Here is a 25,622-nt window from a genome sequence, read left to right as displayed (position 1 = left end):
TCCGAAATTTTCACTTCGCATACGAGATGGCTTTCTGGAGATTTCTGGACCTCTTGTATTCTACTTGGTCGCCAGACCGGAATGACACTGACCTGGCCCTCGGCCGATTGTGAATCTCATGCTTCATCCAGCGCTTCTGACTGGGGAGGACTCTGGATGATCTTGTGGGGGCACACTCACCTGCAACTGTTTTTATAACATCTGTGACAATTGGGACTTAGGTCATTCAACCCCCACCCCAACTACCCTCACAAATCTCAACATAATCCTATATTAATACTCTCACCATTCCTCCCCCACCCCTGCATGCAAATCATTATTCACTCCACTTGTAAATTAGCCTTTCAATGTGATTAATAAAATTGGTCACTGAAGCTTATTGCAGAAGCATTTGCATTGTAATTCTACTCGTAGTACAATCGTAACAGCAGCTATAGGTGGGCAAGGTTGTGTCTGAAGTTTAGGTACAGGCATACAATCTCCCATTTTGGTGATTTAGCTGTACAGAAGACGAAGTTCTACTTTATAGTCAGTGGGAAGTCACAGATAAAGACAAGCACTGAATGTTTAGTCTTCAACTGCTGGCTTTTTTCCAGACAGCATTTTTGTTTACATTTGTACGATGAACCGACACATCTGTTCATTAAGGCCTGACGTAAAGGGAGTCCTGTCTGAATCTTTTTCATGAAATATAGCTGTCTAGAAAAGTAATACAGTCTGAAACTCAAGAATTCAGCTCTGTTCTGAAACAAAAAGTGTTGTCTTCTGATGTGTCTAATTTTATTAAGCTGATAAACTTCTGAGCCTAAGAGGCGTTCCAAGGTATTATTATTAAGAAACAAAATTCCTTCTTAGGGTAATGGTTCAGTATATTAAGCCGCTAACAAAACATCTGGTTTCTTTGGCACTACCTAAGAATTTGTCCATCTCCAAAACCATAACATTCAAACCAAGAGAATAAAGCCCTTCCAATGATCTTGTGGGTAAATGACTTTAAGATGAGTACTTCATCAAAACCACCCATCTCAAATGATATTAGACAAGGAAATTGATTTGACTAAGAAAGTAATATACATTTAGACTAAGACAAAACTCTAAAGGCTTTATAAGGCATTGGTTAGACTACACGGAGTATCGTGAGCAGTTCTGGGCATCTTATCTAAGATGTGCTGGCATTGGAGAGGATCCAGAGAAAGTTCATGAAAATGATTCCAGGAATGACATGGTTAAGGTATGAGGGGTATTTGATGGTTCTGGGCCTGTACTCACTGGAGGAGTTTAGAAGAATGAGGGGAGGATCTCATTGAAACCTATTGAATATCAAAAGTCCTAGACAGGATGGATGTGGAGAGGATGTTTCCTATAGTGGGGGAGTCTAGGACTCAGAATGGAGGGGCACCCATTTAGAACAGAGACAAGGAAGAATTTCCTTAGTCAGATGGTGGTGAATCTGTGGAATTCATTGCCAAATCATTGGGTATATTTAACGCTGAGGTTGATAGGTTCACAATTAGTCAGGGCGTCAAAGGTTTTGGGGAGAAGGCTAGAGAATGGGGTTGAGAAGGATATCAGCCATGTTGGAATGGCAAAGCAGGCTCAATGCGCTAAATGGTCTAATTCTACTCCTAAGTCTTAAGGTCTAAACTTAGCTAAGAGGAGTTAATACAAGTTGATAATTAACAACATACTCATGATGAGAAAGTAACATTTTCTTAACTAAATTGGACAGATGTTGTCATCACTTGAAAGTCTGTATCAATCTTTGGTTGCTAATATATTGAACGCTAACTGTACTTTTTATTCCAACTGCTTATAAGCACTTTGTGACGCACAGATCTATGTCCGATTTCTCCAAGGAAGGATGCTGTTACAGAGCTGACTTCTCCAATCATCTCCAGCCACTATAAGAGTTACATTTCTTCCAACTTTATTGAGGTATAAAGGCCAAAGTAGTGCGTACTGTACAGTGGACAAAGTGGGATTATGAGCAGTTCAGATTTACAACACAGTTGTGGCATGCTGTTGTGTTTATTTTCTCTTTAACACATTAAATTGTGCATCTTTAAGATAAAGAGCAGTTGGAAGCATTTTTATAGACCATCCATAACTTGTGCAAGTTAAGATACCATTAAACTTAGAAGTCACTGAGTCTGTGAATTGCTTAAAAGGAATGGAGTAGTTAATGAGGATGGTACAAGATACTAATTATCTTATGTGAAAGCTGATGCACTGTTTCCCCCATTAATAGGTTTGAAAACATAATGTAGATACAATTGTTTCAGCAAGTTGCTTTGCACGGTGTTAAATCATACACCCATAACTGGTTCCATTTTTGGACCATTGGAGTTTTGATCCATACTCGCACTCATGACTAGCAGCTCAGATGGGCCGTGTCCCTGGTGTCAGACAAGAGACTGTATAAAACTTTAAAACAGATATATGGCGACTTCAACAAAACTCTGGCAATTATGCTTAGATGGTTAAAAATAACCAAACCTGTACATTTGTTATTTTAATTGCTATAGAAACAGAGTATCTTTTAAATAGAAGAGTTCTTTCTGTTCAATTATGTCTATTGATTTAAAAAAATCCTCTTTTCATGTATATATTATATACAGTATCCCATATAATATATTTATTAGAATCAAAGTTATAATATATATATAGAAAGGCACATAACTCTATACTTTGGTAACAGATTTCAATAATGTATCAAGCACCTGGATCTTCATTATAAATCACCTCACACTCACTTGATTGGAAAAAATACAGGTCTCCAGACTTGGAGAACAGGGATCAATGTCTTGCAATGTTACCTAAAGCTACCGCATATACGAATCTCGCTGTTAAAATTGGCCCATGGCAAAAGTTCCAATTGCCTTTGGTTATGGCTTGTGTTCTTCCGTTCCGTACAACTTCCGTAACGTAGAATCCAAAAGAAAATCTACTGACCTGGAAGTAGCAATAAGAATGTATTTTTAACAAAAAACACACACACACACACTGCTGTAAACCACAGGCTCCCACACTTTTTTATGCAACGGACCCTTACCATTAACTGAGGGGTCCATGGACCCCAAGTTGGGAATCACTGCTGCAAATAGAGACACATTGGAATGAGGTAATATAATTATCCAAAGTACTGCTTTCTTAAGGTTTAATAACTTGCAGAAATGACAAATGACTTCCCCTTACCACCATCTATTGGAATAAAATAACTGATCTTCTTAATACCGGTAGTTATTTACCTGGGAGAAAACTGTTGAAGATAAAATCCAAATGCATTCAGATTCTAAGTGATAAAACAGCATTCTAACTTTCATATTTATCAGGCAACTTCTGCTTCAAAGGAGACAATTCTAACTACATTTTCTTACAACACATATGGCCAGTTGGCTCATCAGGTCCCTACAAACTCAGATTGATCCCCTTCTCCCACTGATGACACTGTAGCTGTCCTCTTCACATGTTCATCACCTTCATCCTGACTTGTCTGTCACCCACTTTCACCTGAGGTCATTTACTGTAGCAATTAACCTACTGGCATGTCTTTGGAAAGGCCTCAAAGCTCTCCAATTCTTTCTCAATAAAATAAACAGCCACTGCCACCCTCCTCCGTCTGGTGGAACTGGTTAACAACTTTTTCTTCAGCTCCTCCCACTTTCTCCAGACTCGAGGGGTAGTCACGGGCACCTGCGTGCGCCCCAGCTCTGCCTGCCTACGTTCCAAGCCTTCCCGAGTAATGCTCCTCAACTCTTCCTCCGTTACATTGATAACTGCATTGGTGCTGCTTCATGCACCCGTGCTGAGCTCGTCAATTTCATCAACTTTGCCAACTTGCACCCTGCCCTTAAATTCACTTGGTCCATTTCTGAGACCTCCCTCCCCCTTCTCGAACTCTCTGTCTCCATCTCTGGAGCCAAAATGTCAACCGACATCTTTTATAAACCCACTGATTCCTACAGTTATCTTGACTATACCCCTTCCTACCCTGTCTCCTGTAACAATGCTATTCCCTTTTCACAATTTTTGTCTCCACGCACCTGTTCCCAGGCTGAGGCTTTCCTTTCCGAGACATCTGAGATGTCCTCCTTCTTCAAAGAAAGTGGTTTCCTTTCCTCCACCATTGATGCTGCCCTCACGTGAGTTTCCTCCATTTCCTCAACATCTGCTCACACCCCATCTTCCCGCTGCCTTAACAGAGACAGAGTTCCTCGTCCTTACCTACCACCCCATGAGTTTCCACAGCCAGCAGATCATTCTCCGCAACTTCCACCATCTCCAAAGGGATCCTACCACCAAATATATGTTTATCTTCCACCCCCCCCCCCCAGCTTTCTGCAGGGAACTCTTCCTCCATGATTCCCTTGTCCATTCATCCCTCCCCACTAATCTCCCTCCAGCACTTATCCCTGTAAGTGGCCAAAGTACTACACCTGCCGATACACCTCCTCCCTCACCTCAATTCAAGGCCACAAACAGTCCTTCCAGGTGAGGCAACACTTCACCTGCAAATCTGCTGTGTGTCTGGTGCTCCCAAAGAAACCTCCTCTGTATTGGTGAGACCCGTCATAAACTGGGGGGGGGGGGGGGGGGGGGCACTTTTTCAAGCACCTCTGTTCCACCTGAAAAAAGCAGAACTTCCTGGTGGCCAAATATTTTAATTCCAATTCCGAGTCCTGTTCTGACATGTCAGCCCATGGCCGCTCCTTGTGCCACAATGAAGCCACGCTCCGGGTGGAGGAGCAACACCTCGTATTTTGTCTGGGTAGCCTCCAACCTGATGGCATGAACTCGATTTCTCCTTCCGCTAAAAAAAAATCCTCTCCCCCTCCCCTCTTCTTCCAATCCCCACTCTGACCTCTCACCTCTTTTCACCTGCCTATCACCTCCTGCTGGTGCCCCTCCTTCTTCCCTTTCTCCTATCTCCACTCTCCTCTGCTATCAGAGTCCTTCCTCTCCAGACCTTTATCTTTCCCACCCACCTGGCTTCACCCATCACCTTCCAGCCAGCCTCCTTCCTCTCCTCCCACCTTCTTATTCTGGCGTCCTCCCCCTTCCCTTCCAGTCGCAAAGAAGGATCTCGGCCTCGACTGCCTACATAGATTCCACAGATGCTGCCTGACCTGCTGAGTTCCTCCAGCAGTTTGTGTGTGTTGCTTTGGATTTCCAGCGGCTGCAGAATTTCTGGTGTTTTATGTCTTTGGGTTGTTGGGTTGAACTGCCAGTAGCGATTGAGGCATTTAAAAGACACTCAGACAAGTACACGGACAGGAAACGTTCGGAGGGATGTGGGTCAAACGCAGGCAAATGGGACCAGCTCCGTGTTGATGGGTTTGTGCTGTATTTCTTAACGGCTCCAAGGAAAATCTGATTACGGGGAAAATGTGCAACTTCCACGCGGACAGCAGAGGCCGGGACGGAAAATGGGTCACTGGAGCTATGCAAGTGTGACCTGTTTTGCCACTGTTCCCAACCTGGGGTCCACGGACCCCTTGCTTAATGCTTTCGGTCCGTGGCATAAAAAAAGTGGGGAAACCCCTGTGTTAAACAGATCCTTTCAGGCTTTGAAAAGCAAAATTACCAGCTGAATGGGAGGATGATTTACCTAGAGAACTAATTAGAATTCCAGTGTGGTTGTGAACTGAGCTTTATAAATGGGCTGATGAGAGCTCATGTTACATGTGGAAACTTCTTTCTAACAAAAGACAGAATCAGACAATCCCATGTAAATTCCATTCACCCATGTCTACTTTAAAAGCCAAGCCTCCTTTTAAACTGCAGGTCTTTGATCTTCAATTTTTATGAATCAGACCGAAATGTATACCCTTGTCCCTGGTGGCAACTGTAGAAGGATAATGATTCGATTAGCAGCATCTACTATTGTCACCTTAGCTCATGGATTAGCTGCACCGAGAAAACCTGTTTAGCGAATCTGTACCAACAGGATAAAAGACAGAAAAAAGATCATCTGTATCCTGTTTAACCTAATTCCAGATCAATTCATTAAAAGTTTTCAAAGCCCTATTTTGAAGATTAAATATCTTGGTAGCAAACCAGCTACCAAGTGGAACGTGGGGGTCAAACTTACTCTGGTATCAGTAGGGAAGAGATTCATAAGAACTGAGCACAAGGGTAGCTGAGCGAAGGGCGCTGAGTAGGCTACGGTCAATTATGGAAAACTCTGAACATCCTCTACATAGCACCATCCAGAGACAGAGAAGCAGTTTCAGCGACAGGTTACTATCGATGCAATGCTCCTCAGACAGGATGAAGAGGTCAATACTCCCCAATGCCATTAGGCTTTACAATTCTACCGCCAGGACTTAAGAACTTTTTAAAAGCTATTATTGCTTTTTGAGATAGTGATTTAGATGCATATCATATTTTTTTTTTACTGAGTTAAATATTGTATGTAATTAGTTTTGCTACAACAAGTGTATGGGACATTGGAAAAAAAGTTGAATTTCCCCATGGGGATGAATAAAGTATCTATCTATCTATCATAGGATGTTAGAAATGTAACGTGGAATCTCAGCACATCAAACACATACTTTGGTCCCTCCAATTTTTTTTTGCCCCTCTCCTGAGTTTAGCCTCCAAGTGGACTACAACCTTGTCTTGGTTTGGAGGCTTCTGTGCCTCAAAGACCCGGAGAGCTATGGTGGCTGGAGTCAGGGCCTTGTGCTTTGGCTCTTGGTAGGGTCACCTGTACCAAACAGGTCAAAGAGTAGAGCCCAGACCAAGCATGGTCCACTGGTCCTCCAGGTTTGGGGGTTCAGCTCAGGGCTAACAACCCTGAATTGTTACGGAAACAGCAATGGAGAATCCTTTTACATATGAGTATGACAGTATTCCCGAGTCTCCACCCAGGACTTGCATGACTGACAGTAGTGAAAACCGAGCTCCTGAACACCGCCAGAGATGGAGGACCTTCGTTGCTGCTCTGTGCACCAGCAGCGTTACGGGCAGTAGGGAGAGTTTAGGTTCTGCGAGTTGGCGAGTCCAGAGGTAGAGGCTTGAAGATCGAGTCTGCAAGTCCCAGCCAGGGGCTGGGGGCTGGAGGCCCCACTTCTGCGTGTTTGAGAGTTCGAGGCCAAGGTCTGGAGGCCCTGAGGCAGCCTGTCCTGGGCTGAAAGGACGGGTGCTTTGGAGGGTGGGAAAGGGGCTTGTTTTCCTGAGGTGGTCTTGTTCTGTTCTGTTGCAGCTGTTCACGTTGTTCTACTGAAAAGTGTGGGCAAGCCACATTGATGCCAGAATGTACAGCAACAGCTGTGGGCTGCACCCCCCCCCCCCCCCAAAACCGCTAGGGTGTGTTGGTTGTTAATGCACGCGATGTATTGCACTGTATGGTACTGTATGGGCAAAGTACTGGAGAGTTTAACATCGGTAGCTGAGCGAAGGGCGCTGAGTAGGCTACGGTCAATTATGGAAAACTCTGAACATCCTCTACATAGCACCATCCAGAGACAGAGAAGCAGTTTCAGCGACAGGTTACTATCGATGCAATGCTCCTCAGACAGGATGAAGAGGTCAATACTCCCCAATGCCATTAGGCTTTACAATTCAACCGCCAGGACTTATGAACTTTTTAAAAGCTACTGATAGTGATTTAGATGCATATCATATTTTTTTTTAGAGTTAAGTATTGTATGTAATTAGTTTGGCTACAACAAGTGTATGGGACATTGGAAAAAAATGTTGAATTTCCCCATGGGGATGAATAAAGTATCTATCTATCTATCTATGCGTGTGAAAAATGAGTTGGAATCTGATGGTAACCTCCACCAAAAAGCTGAGCTCTGTGGCGGGTTTTTGATTCGTGAGGTCAAACGTGGCTCAAGACAAGGCCTTACCTGTCGATGGGAGTTATAATAACCGGAATGGCAGACAGTCCAATTGCTGTGGTTGTCCACTTCCTCACAGGCAGTGGCCACCTTGTAGTTTTCCGCAGGAGGAAAAGGGAAGCTGCACACAGTCGATTGATGGTGAAACCTGGAATCGCAACTGATGCCAAAGCCTGCCAGATAAAAGTATCCACGACTGCTGCACCAACCTTCAGAGTTTTCCCAGGCCTGTCTCCGTGAGCCTGGGGAGGGGCAGAGTGAGGACGGTCAGCATCAGAAATATTAAACCTTAAATCAGTTTTTTTGGCAGCAGCACATTATGACTCTGTGCTACATTATTGCAACTGCACTGCAGAAGTTAACAATAGTGAGCTTTAAGATTCCATTACTGTTGAATGGTGTCTATCTTTACTTTCTTTCAGTATAGTGCTTACCTAGCAATTGTCTCTTTCCTGCCTCGGCCCGAGACGTCGACAGTGCTTCTCCCTACAGATGCTGCCTGGCCTGCTGTGTTCCACCAGCATTTTGTGTGAATTGTCTCTTTCCTCTCTGTTAAGCTGGCCCCATCTCATGTTCTTGCTGTGAGGTTGTGTTGTCACTGAATATCCCAGTCACTCAGCTCCCTTACATACTTCACAAACTTTAATCACTTTTAAGTTAGCTCTTTAACTGTTTAAGTTAGTCAGCCGCTGTAACAAATCACCAACACTGCTTCTGTGACTTAGCTCACGAAACAAGGAGAATTTGTGAGCGCTATATACAGATTCATGTGATTCCCCCATTACATCTAACTCGTTACCAGGTGCTGCATAGAAACTGTACAGAATGTCCATTGCCATCGCTGCACCGGTTAAAGACACTACAGTACGACAAAGTAGTGGTTAGCCTAAAGCTATTACGGAGCCAGCCGTAAGATCGGGGGACGATTCCTGCTGCTGTCTACAATGAGTTTGAATGTTGTCCCTGTGACAGAGAGGGGTTCCTCCCACATGCCGAAGACATACGGCTTGGGGCTAGTAAGTTGTGGGTACGCTAGGTGGGTGCCAGAAGCAGGGTAACACTTGCGGGCTGCCCGGCACAATCCTCGCTGATTCGACTTGACGTAAAACAACGCATTTTGCTGCACGTTTCAATACAGCAAATACCGCTAATCTTTAGGCATTCTGTGTGGGACGGATTGTTCAAAGTTCATTGTCATTTAAACAAATAGCTGTATGCAAGCGTGCAATGGAAAGTTGAGTTCCTTACGAAAATGGTTTAGTTTCTTTTTCTTGTGAATGCTGTTTTATGAGCCTGCTTGTGATGCTCAGTGTGAAAGTCTCTGTATCCTGGGTTTGTCTGCTCTTATTTCCCCCGATTTTATGAACTTTCCTACATTGTTAAGTTCTGTCTACAACCTATCGTGAAAGACTGTGAATGTTTCAGTTTACGATGAATGCATAAAGTTACACAGCTCATTGTTCACAACTTATCTAAATCAAAACCTGTAATGAGCTCAAGTACAAACCATACTCACTGCTTTCAAAGTGGTTAAATTAAAATATTTTCATGTTTTATTAAAATCTGTGTTTAGGACCATAGAGAAAAACATTAAAGTTCAAAGTACATTTATTATCAAAGGTTATATACTTTATACAACCTTGAGATTTGTCTCCTTACTGGCAGTCACAAAACAAAGAACCCCAATAGAACCCATTAAAAACAAAAGATCATAAAACACCCAATGAGCAGAGAAAGAAAAAAAAACAAATCATTATTTATTAAAGCTAAAATATTAATGAGAATTACTCCTGACACTCTTGAATTTCTGGCGTACTGCTGGTGTATTTCACAGTGAAGACTGATGCAAAATACTTAAGTTTATCTGTTATTGTTTTTGTCCCCCATTACCTCATCTCCAGCGCCATTTTCCAGCTGTCCAACATCCATCTCATCTCTCTTTTACTGTTTATATATCTGAAAAACAATTTTGCTATTCCCTTTCCCCTTTACGATATTGACCCATCTACCTGCCTCCTGCATCTCAGGAGTGACAACCTCCCAGTAGCTTCTATCACCTCCTCATTCCCTTCTCTGAGCTGAACGTCATTGAGCTGCAGCTCCAGTTTCTTACTGTGATCTCTAAGGAGCTGCAGCTGAATGCACTATGCAGATGCAGTTATCACAGAGACTGGAGGTCTCCTTGAATTTCCACATCCCACACAGAGAAGTAACCCTGGGTCCATTCTCAACACACTAGCTGTGTGCTAGTAGACAAAGAAAGAAAAATAAAAACTCACCAGAAACTTATTTACAGCATTCACCTGTTCTCATTGAAGCCTGTTGAGCCAAAGTCTCTCTCTCCAACCCTACTGGCCCTTGCTATACAGGTAGTCCCCGAGTTACGAATGTCCGACTGACAGACAACTCGTACTTACGAACCGAGGAAGGAGAATGCCGTCCGCCATTTTAAGTCGTTGCCGTTGACACTGTGTTAAGTGTTTAACCTTGTATTTGGCTTAAATTTTTCTTAGTAAGATTCACACTGACCCACCCCCCCACCCCCCCGCTCGGCTGGTGGCGCAGAGAGATCAGCGCTGGCTTGAGAACGAAGGTCCCGAGTTCGATCTAGTGACAGACTGCTCCCGTGCCGGGTTGATGTCGATCCTCTGATTCCCATACCATCTGTGCCGGGTTGATGTCGAGCTCACAACTCGACCTCGTAAAAATAAACACTGCCACCTCCAGTTTAAATTCCCATGTGGAATATTGTGGAGGATCAAATACCCAAACCCAGCACAGCCCCCACTTGTCCCATTCAGCCTGTCTCAGTGCGGTGGTCCTTAGGACCCAGCAGACCTCGGGACCCACCGCCCACAGTGTTTCTGTTCCATTGACGGGAAGCTATTGCGATTGAAAATAAAGTGGAAATAATAAAGCGTCTGGAAAGAGGTGAAACGCCATCGGTCATTGGAAAAGTGTTAGGCTACAGTCGGTCAACGATCAGAACAATTTTAAAGGATAACGGATAAAGTGAGAATAATGGAGTATGTGAAAGGCCCTGCCCCGATGAAAGCTACAATTATTACTAAGCAACGCAGTGGTTTAATTATTGGAATACATGCGTTTCTTAAGTGCTTTGTATGCAAAAGGTACGATATATACTATAGAAAGGTAAAATATGTACTACATACTAAGACAAATGTTTGACTAACACTAAATAATACCGGATGTACTTGCTCTGACTTACATACACGTCCGACTTAAAGACGGATTCAGGAACGGAACTCGTACGTAACCCGGGGACTACCTGTATTACTAATAACCCAAGCAATCTTCCGCTCCACAGACAAGCTATGCTTGTAGGTTACAGCTCTTCAGGAGCTTGTCTACTTTCTGAATACAACGGGGATTCCTACCAAATCCTCAGCAACTGTTTTTTCCATTAAATTAATTACAAGAAGGCCAAACAGTATCAGATGGTATACTTCTCTCATCTTGAATGCCTCTTGTTTGCACCAAGGTTGGTTCTGAGCAGAGGAAATTTCTTTCTGATGCAGAATGGAACCTATGACCTAAACTGTTCATGCTGGCTCTAATGGCTATCAACACTAATCCTATTTGCTTACAGTAGGCCCAAATTCTATCCAAATACCTTTGTAAATACTGTGATTTTATCTGCCGCCACCCCTTCTGGCAGGTTGATTGAGGATCTTTATTTTGAAGGTGTTAACTGCAAAGTCCATCCTATAATTTGTTTATAGTGAGTAATTTGTTGACTTACCACACCTCCAGGTTCAACAGCAGTTATTATCCTACAGCCATCAGGCTCCTGAGCCAGCATGAAGTATAAAAAGAGCTTGGGGCCTTTCGGCAAGCTTCAATCTTAACGATCTATTAGGCACTTGGCAACGGCCAATAGAAGGAAATGAGGTGCAGATGGAGCAGCCATTGTGGGAGCGGACTAGTGTTAGAGTGGTCAGGCTTTCGCTCAGCAAGGGAGGTAAATCTGAGACTCTAGCTCCTGTTTGCCAAGGTTTGGAATGTCAGCGGGGATGCCTTTGGCTCCCAATCTCTTCTTTACACTTCGTATATGGCTTTTCGCTGTCTTGTCAGTCACAGGTGACACCAAGACTGGACAAGACAGTTTGCAGAGGGGAGAGAGTCGGGGACACGTGTAAAGGTCAGTAACGATTACGCATGTTTTCACCTTCCTTTGTCCTCCAAGTTCACTTTCATTCACAGGTCTCGGCAGAATGAGCCCCTGGATATTTGGACCTGAGATGGCCTTAGAAGATCCGTGTATGCCACTGGAGAACTTGATGCAGAGCTGTGGATCTGATCCTGTCGGGATACTTTGATGCCAGGGTCGGAAATGATGCAAGTCACTGGAAAGGTGTGTTTGACAAGGAAGTCAGCTCGAAGAGGAAACTCCAGCAGCATCGAGGGAAAGGAATTGGGCATCTGCAGGCTGAGACCCAGCAGAAGGTCTATGATCTAAACAATAAACGGTGGAAGAAAAGAGACACAGTATCTTACTGAGTAAAACTACTGAAAAAAACAAATGGGATCTACTGAGGTAGAGTTTGGGAACAGGTTCTAAAGTGTGAAACAGTAGGTCCATAGGTACCTCACTTGTACCCTCAATCATGAGCATCTAAGTAGCAGATGAACAGAAAATGCTGAACTTTGGCCAACCTAATTTAAAATGGCCTGCTGATAGGAATATAAGAAGAAAAGCAAAAGTGTTCAACAGGTTAGATTTTGTACCACACCAGTACTTACGGCAGCTGCTTTCTTTCCCTTGTCCACTGCATCAGCTGTCACATATGCAGTTGATATTCCGTAACTGGCCCAGACCAGACCTACAGGTACCAGTGCCCGGAATGCTTCACCAACTTCATTAGCATATCCTTAAGCAAAGAGAAGACAGTAAAAAATTTGCTGCAATGAACAGTTCTGTATGTCTAATAAAATATATTTTGCATTCATGGAGTCACAGAATTGTAACCATCACCACTAATCTTGTTCCCCAAAGCAGAAACCAGGAGATGCAACCCCTCTTGAAGTCCAGGACTGTGGCATTCAAGTCAAGTGACCTTGACCGTTACAAGGAATTGAGATATGACCTCCATAAAGCTATCAGAAGATTGGAAGATTGAGGGGGGATCTTATTGAAATGTATAAAATTCTAAAGGGATTGGACAGGCTAGATGCAGGAAGATTGTTTCCGATGTTGGGGAAGTCCAGAACGAGGGGTCACAGTTTAAGGATAAAGGGGAAGCCTTTTAGGACTGAGATGAGGAAAAACTTCTTCACACAGAGAGTGGTGAATCTGTGGAATTCTCTGCCACAGGAAACAGTTGAGGCCGGTTCATTGGCTATATTTAAGAGGAAGTTAGATATGGCCCTTGTGGCTAAAGGGATCAGGGGGTATGGAGAGAAAGCAGGTACAGGGTTGAGTTGGATGATCAGCCATGATCATACTGAATGGTGGTGCAGGCTCGAAGGGCTGAATGGCCTACTCCTGCACCTATTTTCTATGTTTCTATCAGGGAGCCCAGGAAACAATGCCAGTCCAAAATAGAGTTCCAGACCAGTGGTCAGCTCTGGCAGGGCTTACCTGCTATAATGGGCTACAAAACAAAGTCAGACAGCATTGCCGACAACAGTGTATCGCTTGTTGGCGAGTTGCATTCTACACCCATTTTGAATGGAAGGGGATTGGAACATCACCACCTGCCCCAACAGCTTCCATCGCAGACCCAAGATCAGTCTTTCTGAGAATGATGCTACAGAAAGCCCCTGGCCTGGATGGTGTTCCTTGATCCTGTTTACATCTGCATGAGGAATTGCAGATATTTTTAACCTCTCTCTGTTTCAATCTGTAATTCCCACCTGCCTTAAGACCATTATTACCTCGGTATCCAAGAAAAACCAGGTAACCTGCCTTATGACTACCACGCAGTGGTTCTGACACCCAACATCATGAGGTGTTTTGAGAGGCCGGTCACAGCACACATTAATTCAAGCCTTGCAGACACTTCAACCCTGGCTATACTCCTCTCTGGAGCTTCTGGACAGTAAAGGCACCTGTGTTGGACCACTGTTTATTGACTACAGCTCCAGCTTCAACACCATAACTCCAAGCAAACTCATCTCCAGACTCCGAAACCTGTTATTCAAAGTAAATGTTATTATCAAAGTACACTTATGTCACCTCATACAGCCCTGAGATTCATTTTCTTGTGAGCGTACTCAGTGAATCTATAGAATAATAACCATAACAGAATCACTGGGAGACCACCCAACTAGGGCATTCAACCAGAACTGCTCAACAGTTCCCTTTGTAACGGCATCCTTGCCACCCTGACCAAGAGGCCACTAACACTTCCACCATGATGATTCTCAGCACTGATACTCCACAAGGTTGCGTCTCCTACTCATGATAGATCCCGTTCTAACTCCATCTACAAGTTTGCAGATGATACTACCGTAGTGGGTTGTATCTCAAATAACAATGAGTCAGAACAGGGAGGAGATTGAGAGCCTAGTAACATGGAGTCATGACAACAACCTTCCCCTCAATGTCAGCAAAAAAGGACTAGTCATTGACTTCGAGAGAGGGTGGGGTGTGGGCAGAGCACATGCTCCTGATTACGTCAACAGTGCTGATGTCAAGAGAGCCGAGTTCCAAGTTTTTTGGCAATGAACATTACCACATTACTCTTTACCTGCGCTGTGCACTTCACATGCTTTTTGAATTATATTTTATCAATTTATTTGTGGTAATATTTTATGTGCTGTGTGTGTTATATGTATTGTGGGTGCACTGTGATCCAGAGGAACTGAAATAAAGAGGTTGGTCTGGAGAGGTAGAGCCAAGTGACACAAGCTGTCCTGGGGAAGAAAACCAAATAGCACGAACCACTTCCAATCCTTTCCATGATTAGAAAGACAAATTATCTTCGGAAAAATATTTTGGCATACAGTTTTGGGGCTGTAAAGGATACAACATAGAACATAGAATAGTACAGCACATTACAGGCCCTTCGGCCCACAATGTTGTGCCGACCCTCAAACCCTGCCTCCCATATAACCCCCCACTTGAGCAGATAGACAGACTTTATCCAGGATTGAAATAGCTAATGCCAGGGACCATCATTTTAAGGTGATTGTAGGAAAGTTTGAGGGGGGGTGTTGTCAGAGGCAAGTTCTTTATACAGTGCATGGAATGCCTTGTCGGGTGGTGGTGGATGCAGGTGCATTAGGGACATTTAATAAACTCTTGGATAGGCACATGGATGATAGAAAAATGTAAGAGGGAAGGGTTATAACATAGAACAGTACAGCACATTACAAGCCCTTCGGCCCACAATGTTGTGCCGACCTTCAAACCCTGCCTCCTATATAACCCCCCCCCACCTTAAATTCCTCCATATACCTGTCTAGTAGTCTCTTAAACTTCACTAGTGTATCTGCCTCCACCACTGACTCAGGCAGTGCATTCTACGCACCAACCACTCTCTGAGTGAAAAACCTTCCTCTAATATCCCCCTTGAACTTCCCTCCCCTTACCTTAAAGCCATGTCCTCTTGTACTGAGCAGTGGTGCCCTGAGGAAGAGGCGCTGGCTGTCCACTCTGTCTATTCCTCTTAATATCTTGAACACCTCTATCATGTCTCCTCTCATCCTCCTTCTCTCCAAACAGTAAAGCCCTAGCTCCCTTAATCTCTGATCATAATCCATACTCTCTAAACCAGGCAGCATCCTAGTAAATCTCCTCTGTACCCTTTCCAATGCTTCCACATCCTTCCTATACTGAGGCGACCAGAACTGTACACAGTACTCCAAATGTGGCCTAACTAGGGTTTTATAGAGCTGCATCATTACATCGCGTCTCTTAAATTCTATCCCTCGACTTATGAAAGCTAAAACCCCATAAGCTTTCTTAACTACCCTATCTACCTGTGAGGAAACTTTCAGGGATCTGTGGACATGTACCCCCAGATCCCTCTGCTCCTCCACACTACCAAGTATCCTGCCATTTACTTTATACTCTGCCTTGGAGTTTGTCCTTCCAAAGTGTACCACCTCACACTTCTCTGGGTTGAACTCCATCTGCCACTTCTCAGCCCACTTCTGCATCCTATCAATGTCTCTCTGCAATCTTTGACAATCCACTACACCAGGGGTGTCAAACTCATTTTAGGTCACGGGCCGGATTGAACAAAATGCAGCTTCATGCAGGCCGGATCAGTCGGACGCGTGCGAACGCAGCTTTCGTTGCCTCCGTTTTTTCAGCCTGCTCTCATGTGTCTCAGTCTCTGCTATAACTACAAAGTGTTTCACTTTACAAATTCCGTTTCTTATGAAGAAGACTGCCGAGCAAGACTGCCGAATAAACACTAAAAACCCTGAAAACCTGGTACCTGAATAAACTCAGCATTAGCCATATCATACGCCATAGGCGCTTCGATTACTGGGGCCAGCTTCAATAGTAATTAGATATTATCTCACGGGCCAAAGATAATTCCACCGCGGGCCCGCGGGCCTTGAGTTTGACATATATGCTCTACACTATCTACACCACCACCAACCTTTGTGTCGTCTGCAAACTTGCCAACCCACCCTTCTACCCCCACATCCAGGTCGTTAATAAAAATCACAAAAAGTAGAGGTCCCAGAACAGATCCTTGTGGGACACCACTAGTCACAACCCTCCAATCTGAATGTACACCCTCAACCACGACCCTCTGCCTTCTGCAGGCAAGCCAATTCTGAATCCACCTGGCCAAACTTCCCTGGATCCCATGCCTTCTGACTTTCTGAATAAGTCTACCATGTGGTACCTTGTCAAATGCCTTACTAAAATCCATGTAGATCACATCCACTGCACTATCCTCATCTATATGCCTGGTCACCTCCTCAAAGAATTCTATCAGGCTTGTTAGACATGATCTGCCCTTCACAAAGCCATGCTGACTATCCCTGATCAGACCATGATTCTCTAAATGCCTATAGATCCTATCTCTAAGAATCTTTTCCAACAGCTTTCCCACCACAGATGTAAGGCTCAGTGGTCTATAATTACCTGGACTATCCCTACTACCTTTTTGAACAAGGAGACAACATTCGCCTCCCTCCAATCCTCCGGTACCATTCCCGTAGACAACAAGGACATAAAGATCCTAGCCAGAGGTTCAGCAATCTCTTCCCTTGCCTCGTGGAGCAGCCTGGGGAATATTCCATCAGGCCTCAGGGATTTACATACAAGCCATTTTATACTTGTAAATTTAGTATCAAAGTAAATATGTTATCATATACAACCATAAAATTCATTTTTTCACAGGTACTTCCAGGAAAAAAATAACTACAATATTGCCACCATTGGTTTTCCGGTGATGTCATCGTCGAGAACGGCAGCTTAAGTCACTAGCTCCTCCAGAAAAATGTGTATTAAGCCCCGTTAACCCATCAAATATAATATTTTTCGAAAAATATTTGAAGTGAAAAGAGGGGCAAGAAAGGAGAGAAGAAATGGAAATAAAAAAGCGACACTGCGGAGCCTGCGTCCGAGAGGAGTGCAGCGAGCGGTTGTCCGACCCGACCACGTGCGAACGAGGCGGCCGCTGGGCCTCGTTCAGTCGAAGCGGCGAATGTCTTCGAAATCCTGAAAGAAATAATGGAGGTCCAGAAAGATATGAAGCAGCAGCTCCGTGATATTAAGGCAGAGCTCGCCAGCGTTAATCAAAAAATAGCGGTGGCAGAGACTCGCATTGAGAAGGTGGAAGATCGCGTTCAAAACGTGGAGTGGATACTGAGCAAGACAATATAAATCATACATCACCGAGAAGGTAAACTGCTTGACCTGGAGGGAAGATCACGGCGGGGGAAATATCAGAATCTACGACGTTCCCGAAGGAGCGGAGGGCCCGTCTATGACAGAGTTTGTCGGAAAGTTACTGCGGGATGCGCTGGAGCTTCCCCCGGCTATGAAGCCGGAAATCGAGAGGATGCACCATGTGCTCGTCCCAAAACCTACCCAGGATAGAAAGCCACGATCAATTATAATTAAATTCCTGCAGTACAGCATCAAGGCGCAGATTCTACAAAGGGCCTGGGGTAAGAAGAGAGTGTTTTACGACGATAAATTAATATATTTCGACCAAGATTACCCCCCTGCTGTCCTCCAGAAACGCAAAGAATACTCCGAAGTAAAGCGAGTATTAAAGCAAAATAAGATTAGATTTCAAACTCCGTACCCTGCTAAACTTCGAGTGTTTTATGACAACAGGACGCAGTTGTACCAGACAGTGGAAGAGGCAACTACAGACATGAAGGCCAGAGGGTTTCCCGTCAGCATGACCAAAATGAAAGAAATGGATATTTATCAAATAGTCTTACCCTAGAAAGGGGCACGAGACAGGGTTGTGCATGGTCACCACTACTCTTCGCGCTATATCTGGAACCATTAGCTCAATACATCAGACAAAATGAAGATATCAGGGGAATTACTATTAAAGGGACAGAGCATAAATTGGCTTGTTATGCGGATGACATTTTGATCTATCTAGGGCAACCAAGATACTCTTTACCTAAATTGATGCAATCGTTTGAACAATATGCTCAATTATCAGGATACAAGATCAACATAGATAAAACCCAATTACTTTCATATAACTATAGCCCACCAAGAGAAATTGAAAGTCGATACCCCTGGGCATGGCACACAGAGTCTTTCAAATACTTGGGCATCATTATGCCAAAAGATTTGGCAAAATTATCAGAATGTAATTATCAGCCTCTATATAAAAAAATTAAGGAAGATGTGGCAAGATGGAGCCTGATTCCTTTTTTCAGTCTCAGTTCTAGGATTGAGTCTATTAAAATGAATATACTGCCCAGACTGTTATATCTCTTTCAGACCCTACCAATAGAGATTAATCAAAATCAATTCAATGAATGGAACAAGATGCTATCAAGGTATATTTGGCAGGGTAAAAGGCCTAGAGTTCGTCTCAAAACTTTGCAATTAGCAAAGGAAAAGGGGGGATGGGGCTTGCCTTCTCTTAGAGATTATTATTTTGCAGCACAGTTGAGAGCTGTGATATGTTGCTGCAACCCATCATATGACGCTCAATGGAAAAACATTGAGGAGTGGGTACTTCCCATCCCGATACAAGCAATTTTGGCTGATAACTTGCAAAGGTACATAAATACTATTGATAACCCATGGGTGAAATTGACTCTTAAAATATGGAAAACCACTATAAAAGAATATAATCTAGAGGGAGATGTTGCAATTCTTAAATGGTGTGCATATGACTCTGATTTTACACCAAATAAATTGGATGCTAGATTTAAGGACTGGACAGCTAAAGGAATAACAGTTCTTTGCAACATAATGAAAGAAGGAACACTGTTCAGTTTTGAAATGCTTAAAGAGAAACACTTGTTAGAAAAACAAGATTTTTTAAATCGGTATTTACAGATGCGACAATATGTTAATAAGACGCTTAAAAATGTAACCAAGGCAAATACATGCTTGATAGAGCTCTTTAGAAAAGCATATAATTCAGATAATGGTAGTAGAATCATTTCAAGCATGTATAAGGGGTTGTCAAATCTTAAAAAACATTCTACTTCATACATTAAAACAAAATGGGAGAAGGAAGGAGGGATAATTATATCTGAGGAAGAATGGACAACAATATGGAGATATCAATGGAAGTGTACCAATTCACAGAAATGGAGGGAGTTTGGATGGAAAAACTTGATAAGATATTTTATTACACCCTCTCAGAAATCCCATTATGATAGTAACCTCCCTGTTTGCTGGAGAAATTGTGGAAATCAAAATGCAAATCATTATCATATTTTTTGGGACTGCCCTGTTATCAAAAACTATTGGAGGGGGGATACACAATACCCTACAAGACATCTTTAAATGTGAAATACCCTTGGAGAGTAAGACCATATATTTTGGATATATACCTCAAGAATGGTTGAAAAGAGATAAATATTTAATGAATATACTGTTGATGGCTGGTAAAAAGACTCTTACTAGGAAATGGTTATCACAGGAGAGCCCAACTTTAAATACATGGATGGAAATTACAATGAACATTTACAAAATGGAGAAGATAACAGCATCTGTTAATCATAAGCTGGAACAATTTGATTCATACTGGGAAAATGGTTTAACTACATAATGCCTCATAGGCCTGATTTTATTCTCACAAATCAATGAATCTGTTGTAAAAAAAAAGGCACTCCCTACTTGTACATAGTTCTTTCCTTTTGTTTTTTCTTTCCACTCTTTTCTATGTGTATACCCCAGATAAATATTATGTGGAGATTTTGTGATATATATGATTATATGATATATATGTACAATGTCTGAAATACATCTTATTGAAATGTTTGTTTGATGAACTTCAATAAAAAAATAAATTACAAAACAAAAATATTGCCACCGTTGTCTGTAAGGGGTTTGCACGATTTCCCCGTGACTGCGTGGGTTTCCTCTGGGTACTCCAGTTTCCTCCCACAGTCTAAAGACGTACTGGTGAGTAGGTTAATTGGTTCATGGTAAATTGTCCTATAGTTCGGCTAGGGTTAAGATGGGGGATTGCTGGGCAGCTTGGCTCAAAGGGCTAGAAGGGCCCTCTCTGCACTGTATCTCAACAAATAAAATAGAAGTCAATGAAAAACTATACATAAACAAAGACCGAAAAACAACCAATGTGCAAATAAAAATAATTCTCATAAGTAATATTACTAACTTCAACAGCACAAGTAGTATTTTGTCTGAAACTTAGGCATACAAATTACAGCTTCTTTAATGAAGATAAATATCTTCAATCAGGAGCTTGAATTAATGTAAGAAATTATCGATGCTGGTGTTCTAAACTAAAAGCTGAAATAGCTTGAAATACTTACAGTTTTAAACAGCAGATACAAATTAATGACATTTCAGTTTGGTTAACTTTTCTATTTCCAGGACGTACCTTAACATTTCTTTCTTGTTTATTAGGCACTAAACCCCAAACAGATCAGATACATAGGCATTCTGATACTGCTTCAAGTTGTTAATTGCAGTTGTGCATAGGTGTATTTGCACATCGATAATAAATGACTTCTGATTTGACTTACTTATGCAATGTAAACTGCTGATGTGATGTAAATTGGTTTGGAAATAAGAAAGAGAACATGAACCATTTTAAAATCACTGTGACCTATCGCAAGGGTAATGCTATCTGATTCTATGATAAACCAGCAAAAGATAAATTGGACATGTTAAAAATGATCAAATTATAGGCACATGGGAAAGGTGAAAATTGCATTTCTCTTCCAGTCAGAATCAATCTAAATGGTCTCCTTCACTGCCAAAAGATTCAAACTTATTAGGTAACTCACTTGATGCATATCATAAATTGATATCACTTATATCATCTTAGTATCTGGGTATTTTTAGTTTATTTTAGTGTTGACCACATACTGAATGGTCACAAGATAATGATGACAGAGGAAATAATTCAGACTATTTTAATTCAAGTATGCAGAAATACCCTAAGTTTCCTCATTGTGCAACTAATTGGTTCTTCATAAACACAATAAGGTCTGCTGATGCTGGAAATCCAAAGCACCACACACAAACTGCTGGAGGAACTCAGCAGGCTGCCTGACCCGTTAAGTTCTTCCAGCATGTTGTGTATCGGTTTAATTGGTTCTTGAAAGATTCCAAGTTCTCCATTTTCTGCTTGGAAGTCAGTGCATTTGTGATACTTTGTGCCAAGAACCCCCAGAATTTAAATATGAAATTTGCTTTTTATTAGGATAAAGTTCCAAATTAATTTTTGTCTTGTTGTATTTCTAAGATGTTGTCTTATTCTCTACAACGCCCTTAAGTTTCTTTTTAACTGCGATCTGGCTTCCACTGGCAAAAGCAGCAGTTATTTTCCATCCCCTTGGTTAATGGTAAGAGTCCATGGCAGATAAAAGTTGGGAACAGCTGCAGTAAACTTTGTTGAACCTAAACTGACACAAAAATGAGTTGGTTAAACTATACAAATGGGTTTTCAGTTAAAGAACCTCAAGTTCCTTTGATGAAGATCCTCCGACAATGCTACTGGATAGGAAGTTCCAGTACTTAAAACAGCTGTAACAAAGGTCATTTCCAAGTCAGGATAATGTGTGACCAGAACGGGAACATGCAAAGAATACTGCCCCACGAGCTCGTTGAACCTGTCCACGCAAGTGGTGGATGTCATTAGAATATCACGTGGCTAATTATAGTTTGCTTGTGAAACTTTATCTTGTAGTTATACCGTCAGCAGAACTGCGTGGTGATCTTCAAAAATGAGACTGCAGATATAGACTATGAATTAGCTAGCATCGTTAACCTGTTTCTTTCAATAATGAGCAGGTGGCACCAAAGGTTAATCTTGGGACCACAATCAATTTACTGGTTAATTTTGCCAGCAATCTCTGTCAAAGAGCAATAGAAGCAGGAGTGCGGAAAGCAAAGTTGAACGACATGTACAAGCGGAAAGGTTCTGTTAAGGAATGCTAGAAAAAAATGGCTGAAGTGTGTATTGTAAAATCCACACTGCAAATAAACTGTTCTTGCAGAAAGAGGATGTTTAGTGTGGAGGATCAGCTGTTTTGTAACTCTACAAATTACATTTACGATTCTTCCATATATTGCACCAGGACCTGGAGAAGTCCCTTGCCTCTCAGTGACAACAAAGAGACACAGGCCAAACTAATACTACGTGTTAATAAACATGAGTAAGTTTGCAGATGACGGAAATCCAAAGCAACAGGCAGCGTAAATAAACAGTCGACGATTCGGGCCAAGACCCTTCTTCAGGGCTGAGAAGGAAGGGGGAAGACCCCAGAATACAAAGGTGGGGGGAGGGGAATGAGGCTGGCTGGAAGGTGAGAGGTGAAGCCAGGTGGGTGGGAAAGGTTGGGGGCTGGAGAAGAAGGAATCTGATGGGAGAGGGGAGTGGACAATATGAAAAAGGGAAAGAGAAGAGGACCTAGGGTGAAGTGAAAAGCAGATGAGTAGAGGTAAGAGTGGGGAATGGGGGGGGGGGGGGAGATTTCCTATATATTTAATATTCTGGCTCTTATGTTTAGCATTGCTGACAAATGCTATTGATTAACTGAACATATCAAACATAAAACTGTTGCAAATTTTGAGGCCTTTCATGTCCCGGAAAACGGTGTACCACCCACTTCTCTGAGCTATCCATAGATCGAACAGTCAAATTTTGTCTAGTCTTTACTTTTAATTACAGTATTTCACATCCACTCCTAGTATTTGATGCCACAAGAGGTCCAGGTACAATCTCCAGAAGGCCATCTTATGGGCACATTGTTGCAGGAAAGCAGCATCCATCATCAGAGACCCCAACCACCCAGCTCTGTTCTCGTCTCACTGCTGCCATCAGGAAGGAGGTACAGGAGCCCCAGGAATCACACCACCAGGTTCAGGAACAGTTATTACCCCTCAGAGGAGATTTACAAGGATGTTGCCTGGATTGGGGAGCACGCCTTATGAGAACAGGTTGAGGATGAGAGGTGACCTGATAGAGGTGTACAAGATGATGAGAGGCATTGACTGTGTGGATAGTCAGAGACTTTTCTCCGGGGCTGGAATGGCTAGCACCAGAGGGCATAGTTTTAAGGTGCTTGGAAGTAGGTACAGAGGAGATGTCAGGGGAAAGTTTTTTTATGCAGAGTGCTGAGTGCGTGGAATGGGCTGCCGGCGGTGGTGGTGGAGACAGAAACAATAGGGTCTTTTCAGAGACTCCTGGATGGCTACATGGAGCTTAGAAAAATAGAGGGCTATGGGTAAGCCTAGTTAATTTCTAAGGTGGGGGGACATGTTCAGCACAGCTTTGTGGGCTGAAGGGCCTGTATTGTGCTGTAGGTTTTCTATGTTTCTAACCATCAGGCGGAGGGAAATAACTTCACCCAGCTTTATTTCCTCCATCACTGAAATGTTCCCACAATCTAAGGACTCACTTTCATGGACACTTCATCTCATGTTCTTGATATTTATTGCTTAATTATAATAATTCTATTTTTCTTTTTGTATTTGCACACTTTGTTGTCTTTTGCACACTGGTTGTCCACCCAACTGGTGTGGTCTTTCATTGATTCCATTATGGTTACTGGATTTATTCAGAATGCCTACAAGAAAATGAATCTCAGGGTGGCATATGGCGACATACAAGTAATTTGACAATAAATTTACTTTGAACTTTGACCTGGAGTTTAGTATTTTTGCAAATTGAAATAAGTTGATTAGTGGTTTTAACAAACTTCATTTTGATGCTCCCACCCTTAAACAGTTTGCCTCAACAAACATTTTAAACAGCTGAATATATTGCAAAAGGTATCAGCAGATAAAACTTATCTACTGACTAACACAGTGGTGTTAACTGATACACATAGCTTTGTACTAGTGTTCAGTTCTGTCCCAGGAACAGTCATTGGCCTAAAATAAAAATTTAATTTCTCTCTCCATAGGTGCTTCCAGACCTTTTGAATATTTTCCAACAGCTGTTCCCATTTTTTAAAAAATCCATTCTCGGCTGAGTAACAAGACCTCCAGAATTTATAATTACTAGGGAGGCTAAAACAATTGAGGGTTTTAGTTCTGCATATAAAGAGGGAAGAGCGTGATTCCAGGCCGGACAGCGGAAGTGTTTAACTTCTCAGTCACACGACACAGGAACTTTTACACAACAAACAAGAACTGGGATTTCTGAGGAACGACTGCAGACCGCAGATTAACTTTTAGTCAGTGATTTTAGGTTATGTCTCATTAATACATGTTTGTACACAGTGTTTGGCCGGGCCTCTCAACATCTCGGAGTTCGGGGCCGGGCTCGTTCGGCCCCCACAACTGCAGACGATCTTTATACGTGAATTATACGGGCATGGAGGGTAGGAGGGCCGAAATGAATTATCGTATCATTTGCTAGCTGAGGCCGCCAAGGAGTGCGGCCTTACAACTGGTTTTACCTGAGGTCATTTACTGGACAAACGACTGAAGGATTGGGCCGTGAATAAAAATTAAAGGCGTCCCTTTAGAGGGGGGGGGGGGGGACTAGTGTTTAGCGGGCCGGGATTAGCCCGATTTATTACGGGTTCCTCTCTCTACCCCGAACGCCGATCCTTTCCACTCAAATTGCCCCAGCACCCCTTACCAAGGAAGCGGACCCACGTGTCTCGGTAGATGTCGACCTTCCGCTCGCCAGCCGCAGATTCTGGGCCGTCCATCCCGATTCCTTTCGCTGGACTCCTCGTCCCACCCAAAGTGAGCGCCGGTAAAGATACGAGGCGGGGCCGCGGTTACTTGCTGCCCAGAGGCTCCCGTCAGAAATACCTCCGCTCTGGAGTGCCGACTCCTCGCCTCGCCTCGCCTCCCCGGTTTAAAACAAGTTCTGAGTCACTCGATGTCAGGGATGCTGGATCGGGCGAGCGTGATCTATTCCAGTCGCAACGTGCCCGCGCACATTTAATCCCAATGACCTTGATGAACACACATGTTTACACAGAGCAACAGCAAAAATGAGGCTCACGCAATAAGCGGGCAGGGACAGCCCATTGAAGATCCCGCTGCGGGAGACGTAATGCGCCCTCCCTCATCACCCAGCTCTCTTTCATGAGTGCAGTGCTTGCAAGATCAGTGGAAAGTTAGATGCCAACGGGCACCTCTGAAGCTGGTCCAAGGCAATTTCTCCATTTCTGTTGCACCATTTATAGGGATGG

General features: G+C 43.0%; 1 protein-coding gene across 1 annotated transcript; it reads right to left on the bottom strand.

Moving 5' to 3' along the window:
• Positions 1–1,910: 1,910 nt before the first annotated feature.
• mtfp1 (mitochondrial fission process 1) lies at positions 1,911–25,418 on the bottom strand. Its single transcript, XM_073065681.1, has 4 exons — positions 25,058–25,418; positions 12,612–12,739; positions 7,857–8,089; positions 1,911–2,952 (listed from the first exon to the last, which is right to left on the bottom strand). Exons 1-4 carry the CDS (start codon positions 25,128–25,130, stop codon positions 2,886–2,888), a joined length of 501 nt encoding a protein of 166 aa, XP_072921782.1. The 5' UTR covers positions 25,131–25,418; the 3' UTR covers positions 1,911–2,885.
• Between the last annotated feature and the right edge of the window lie 204 nt (positions 25,419–25,622).

The sequence above is a fragment of the Hemitrygon akajei genome, chromosome 14 (assembly GCF_048418815.1).
Source record: "Hemitrygon akajei chromosome 14, sHemAka1.3, whole genome shotgun sequence".
NCBI lineage: Eukaryota > Metazoa > Chordata > Chondrichthyes > Myliobatiformes > Dasyatidae > Hemitrygon > Hemitrygon akajei.
Note: the sequence above shows the minus strand (reverse complement) of the source record. Positions and strands in the feature narration are given on the sequence as shown.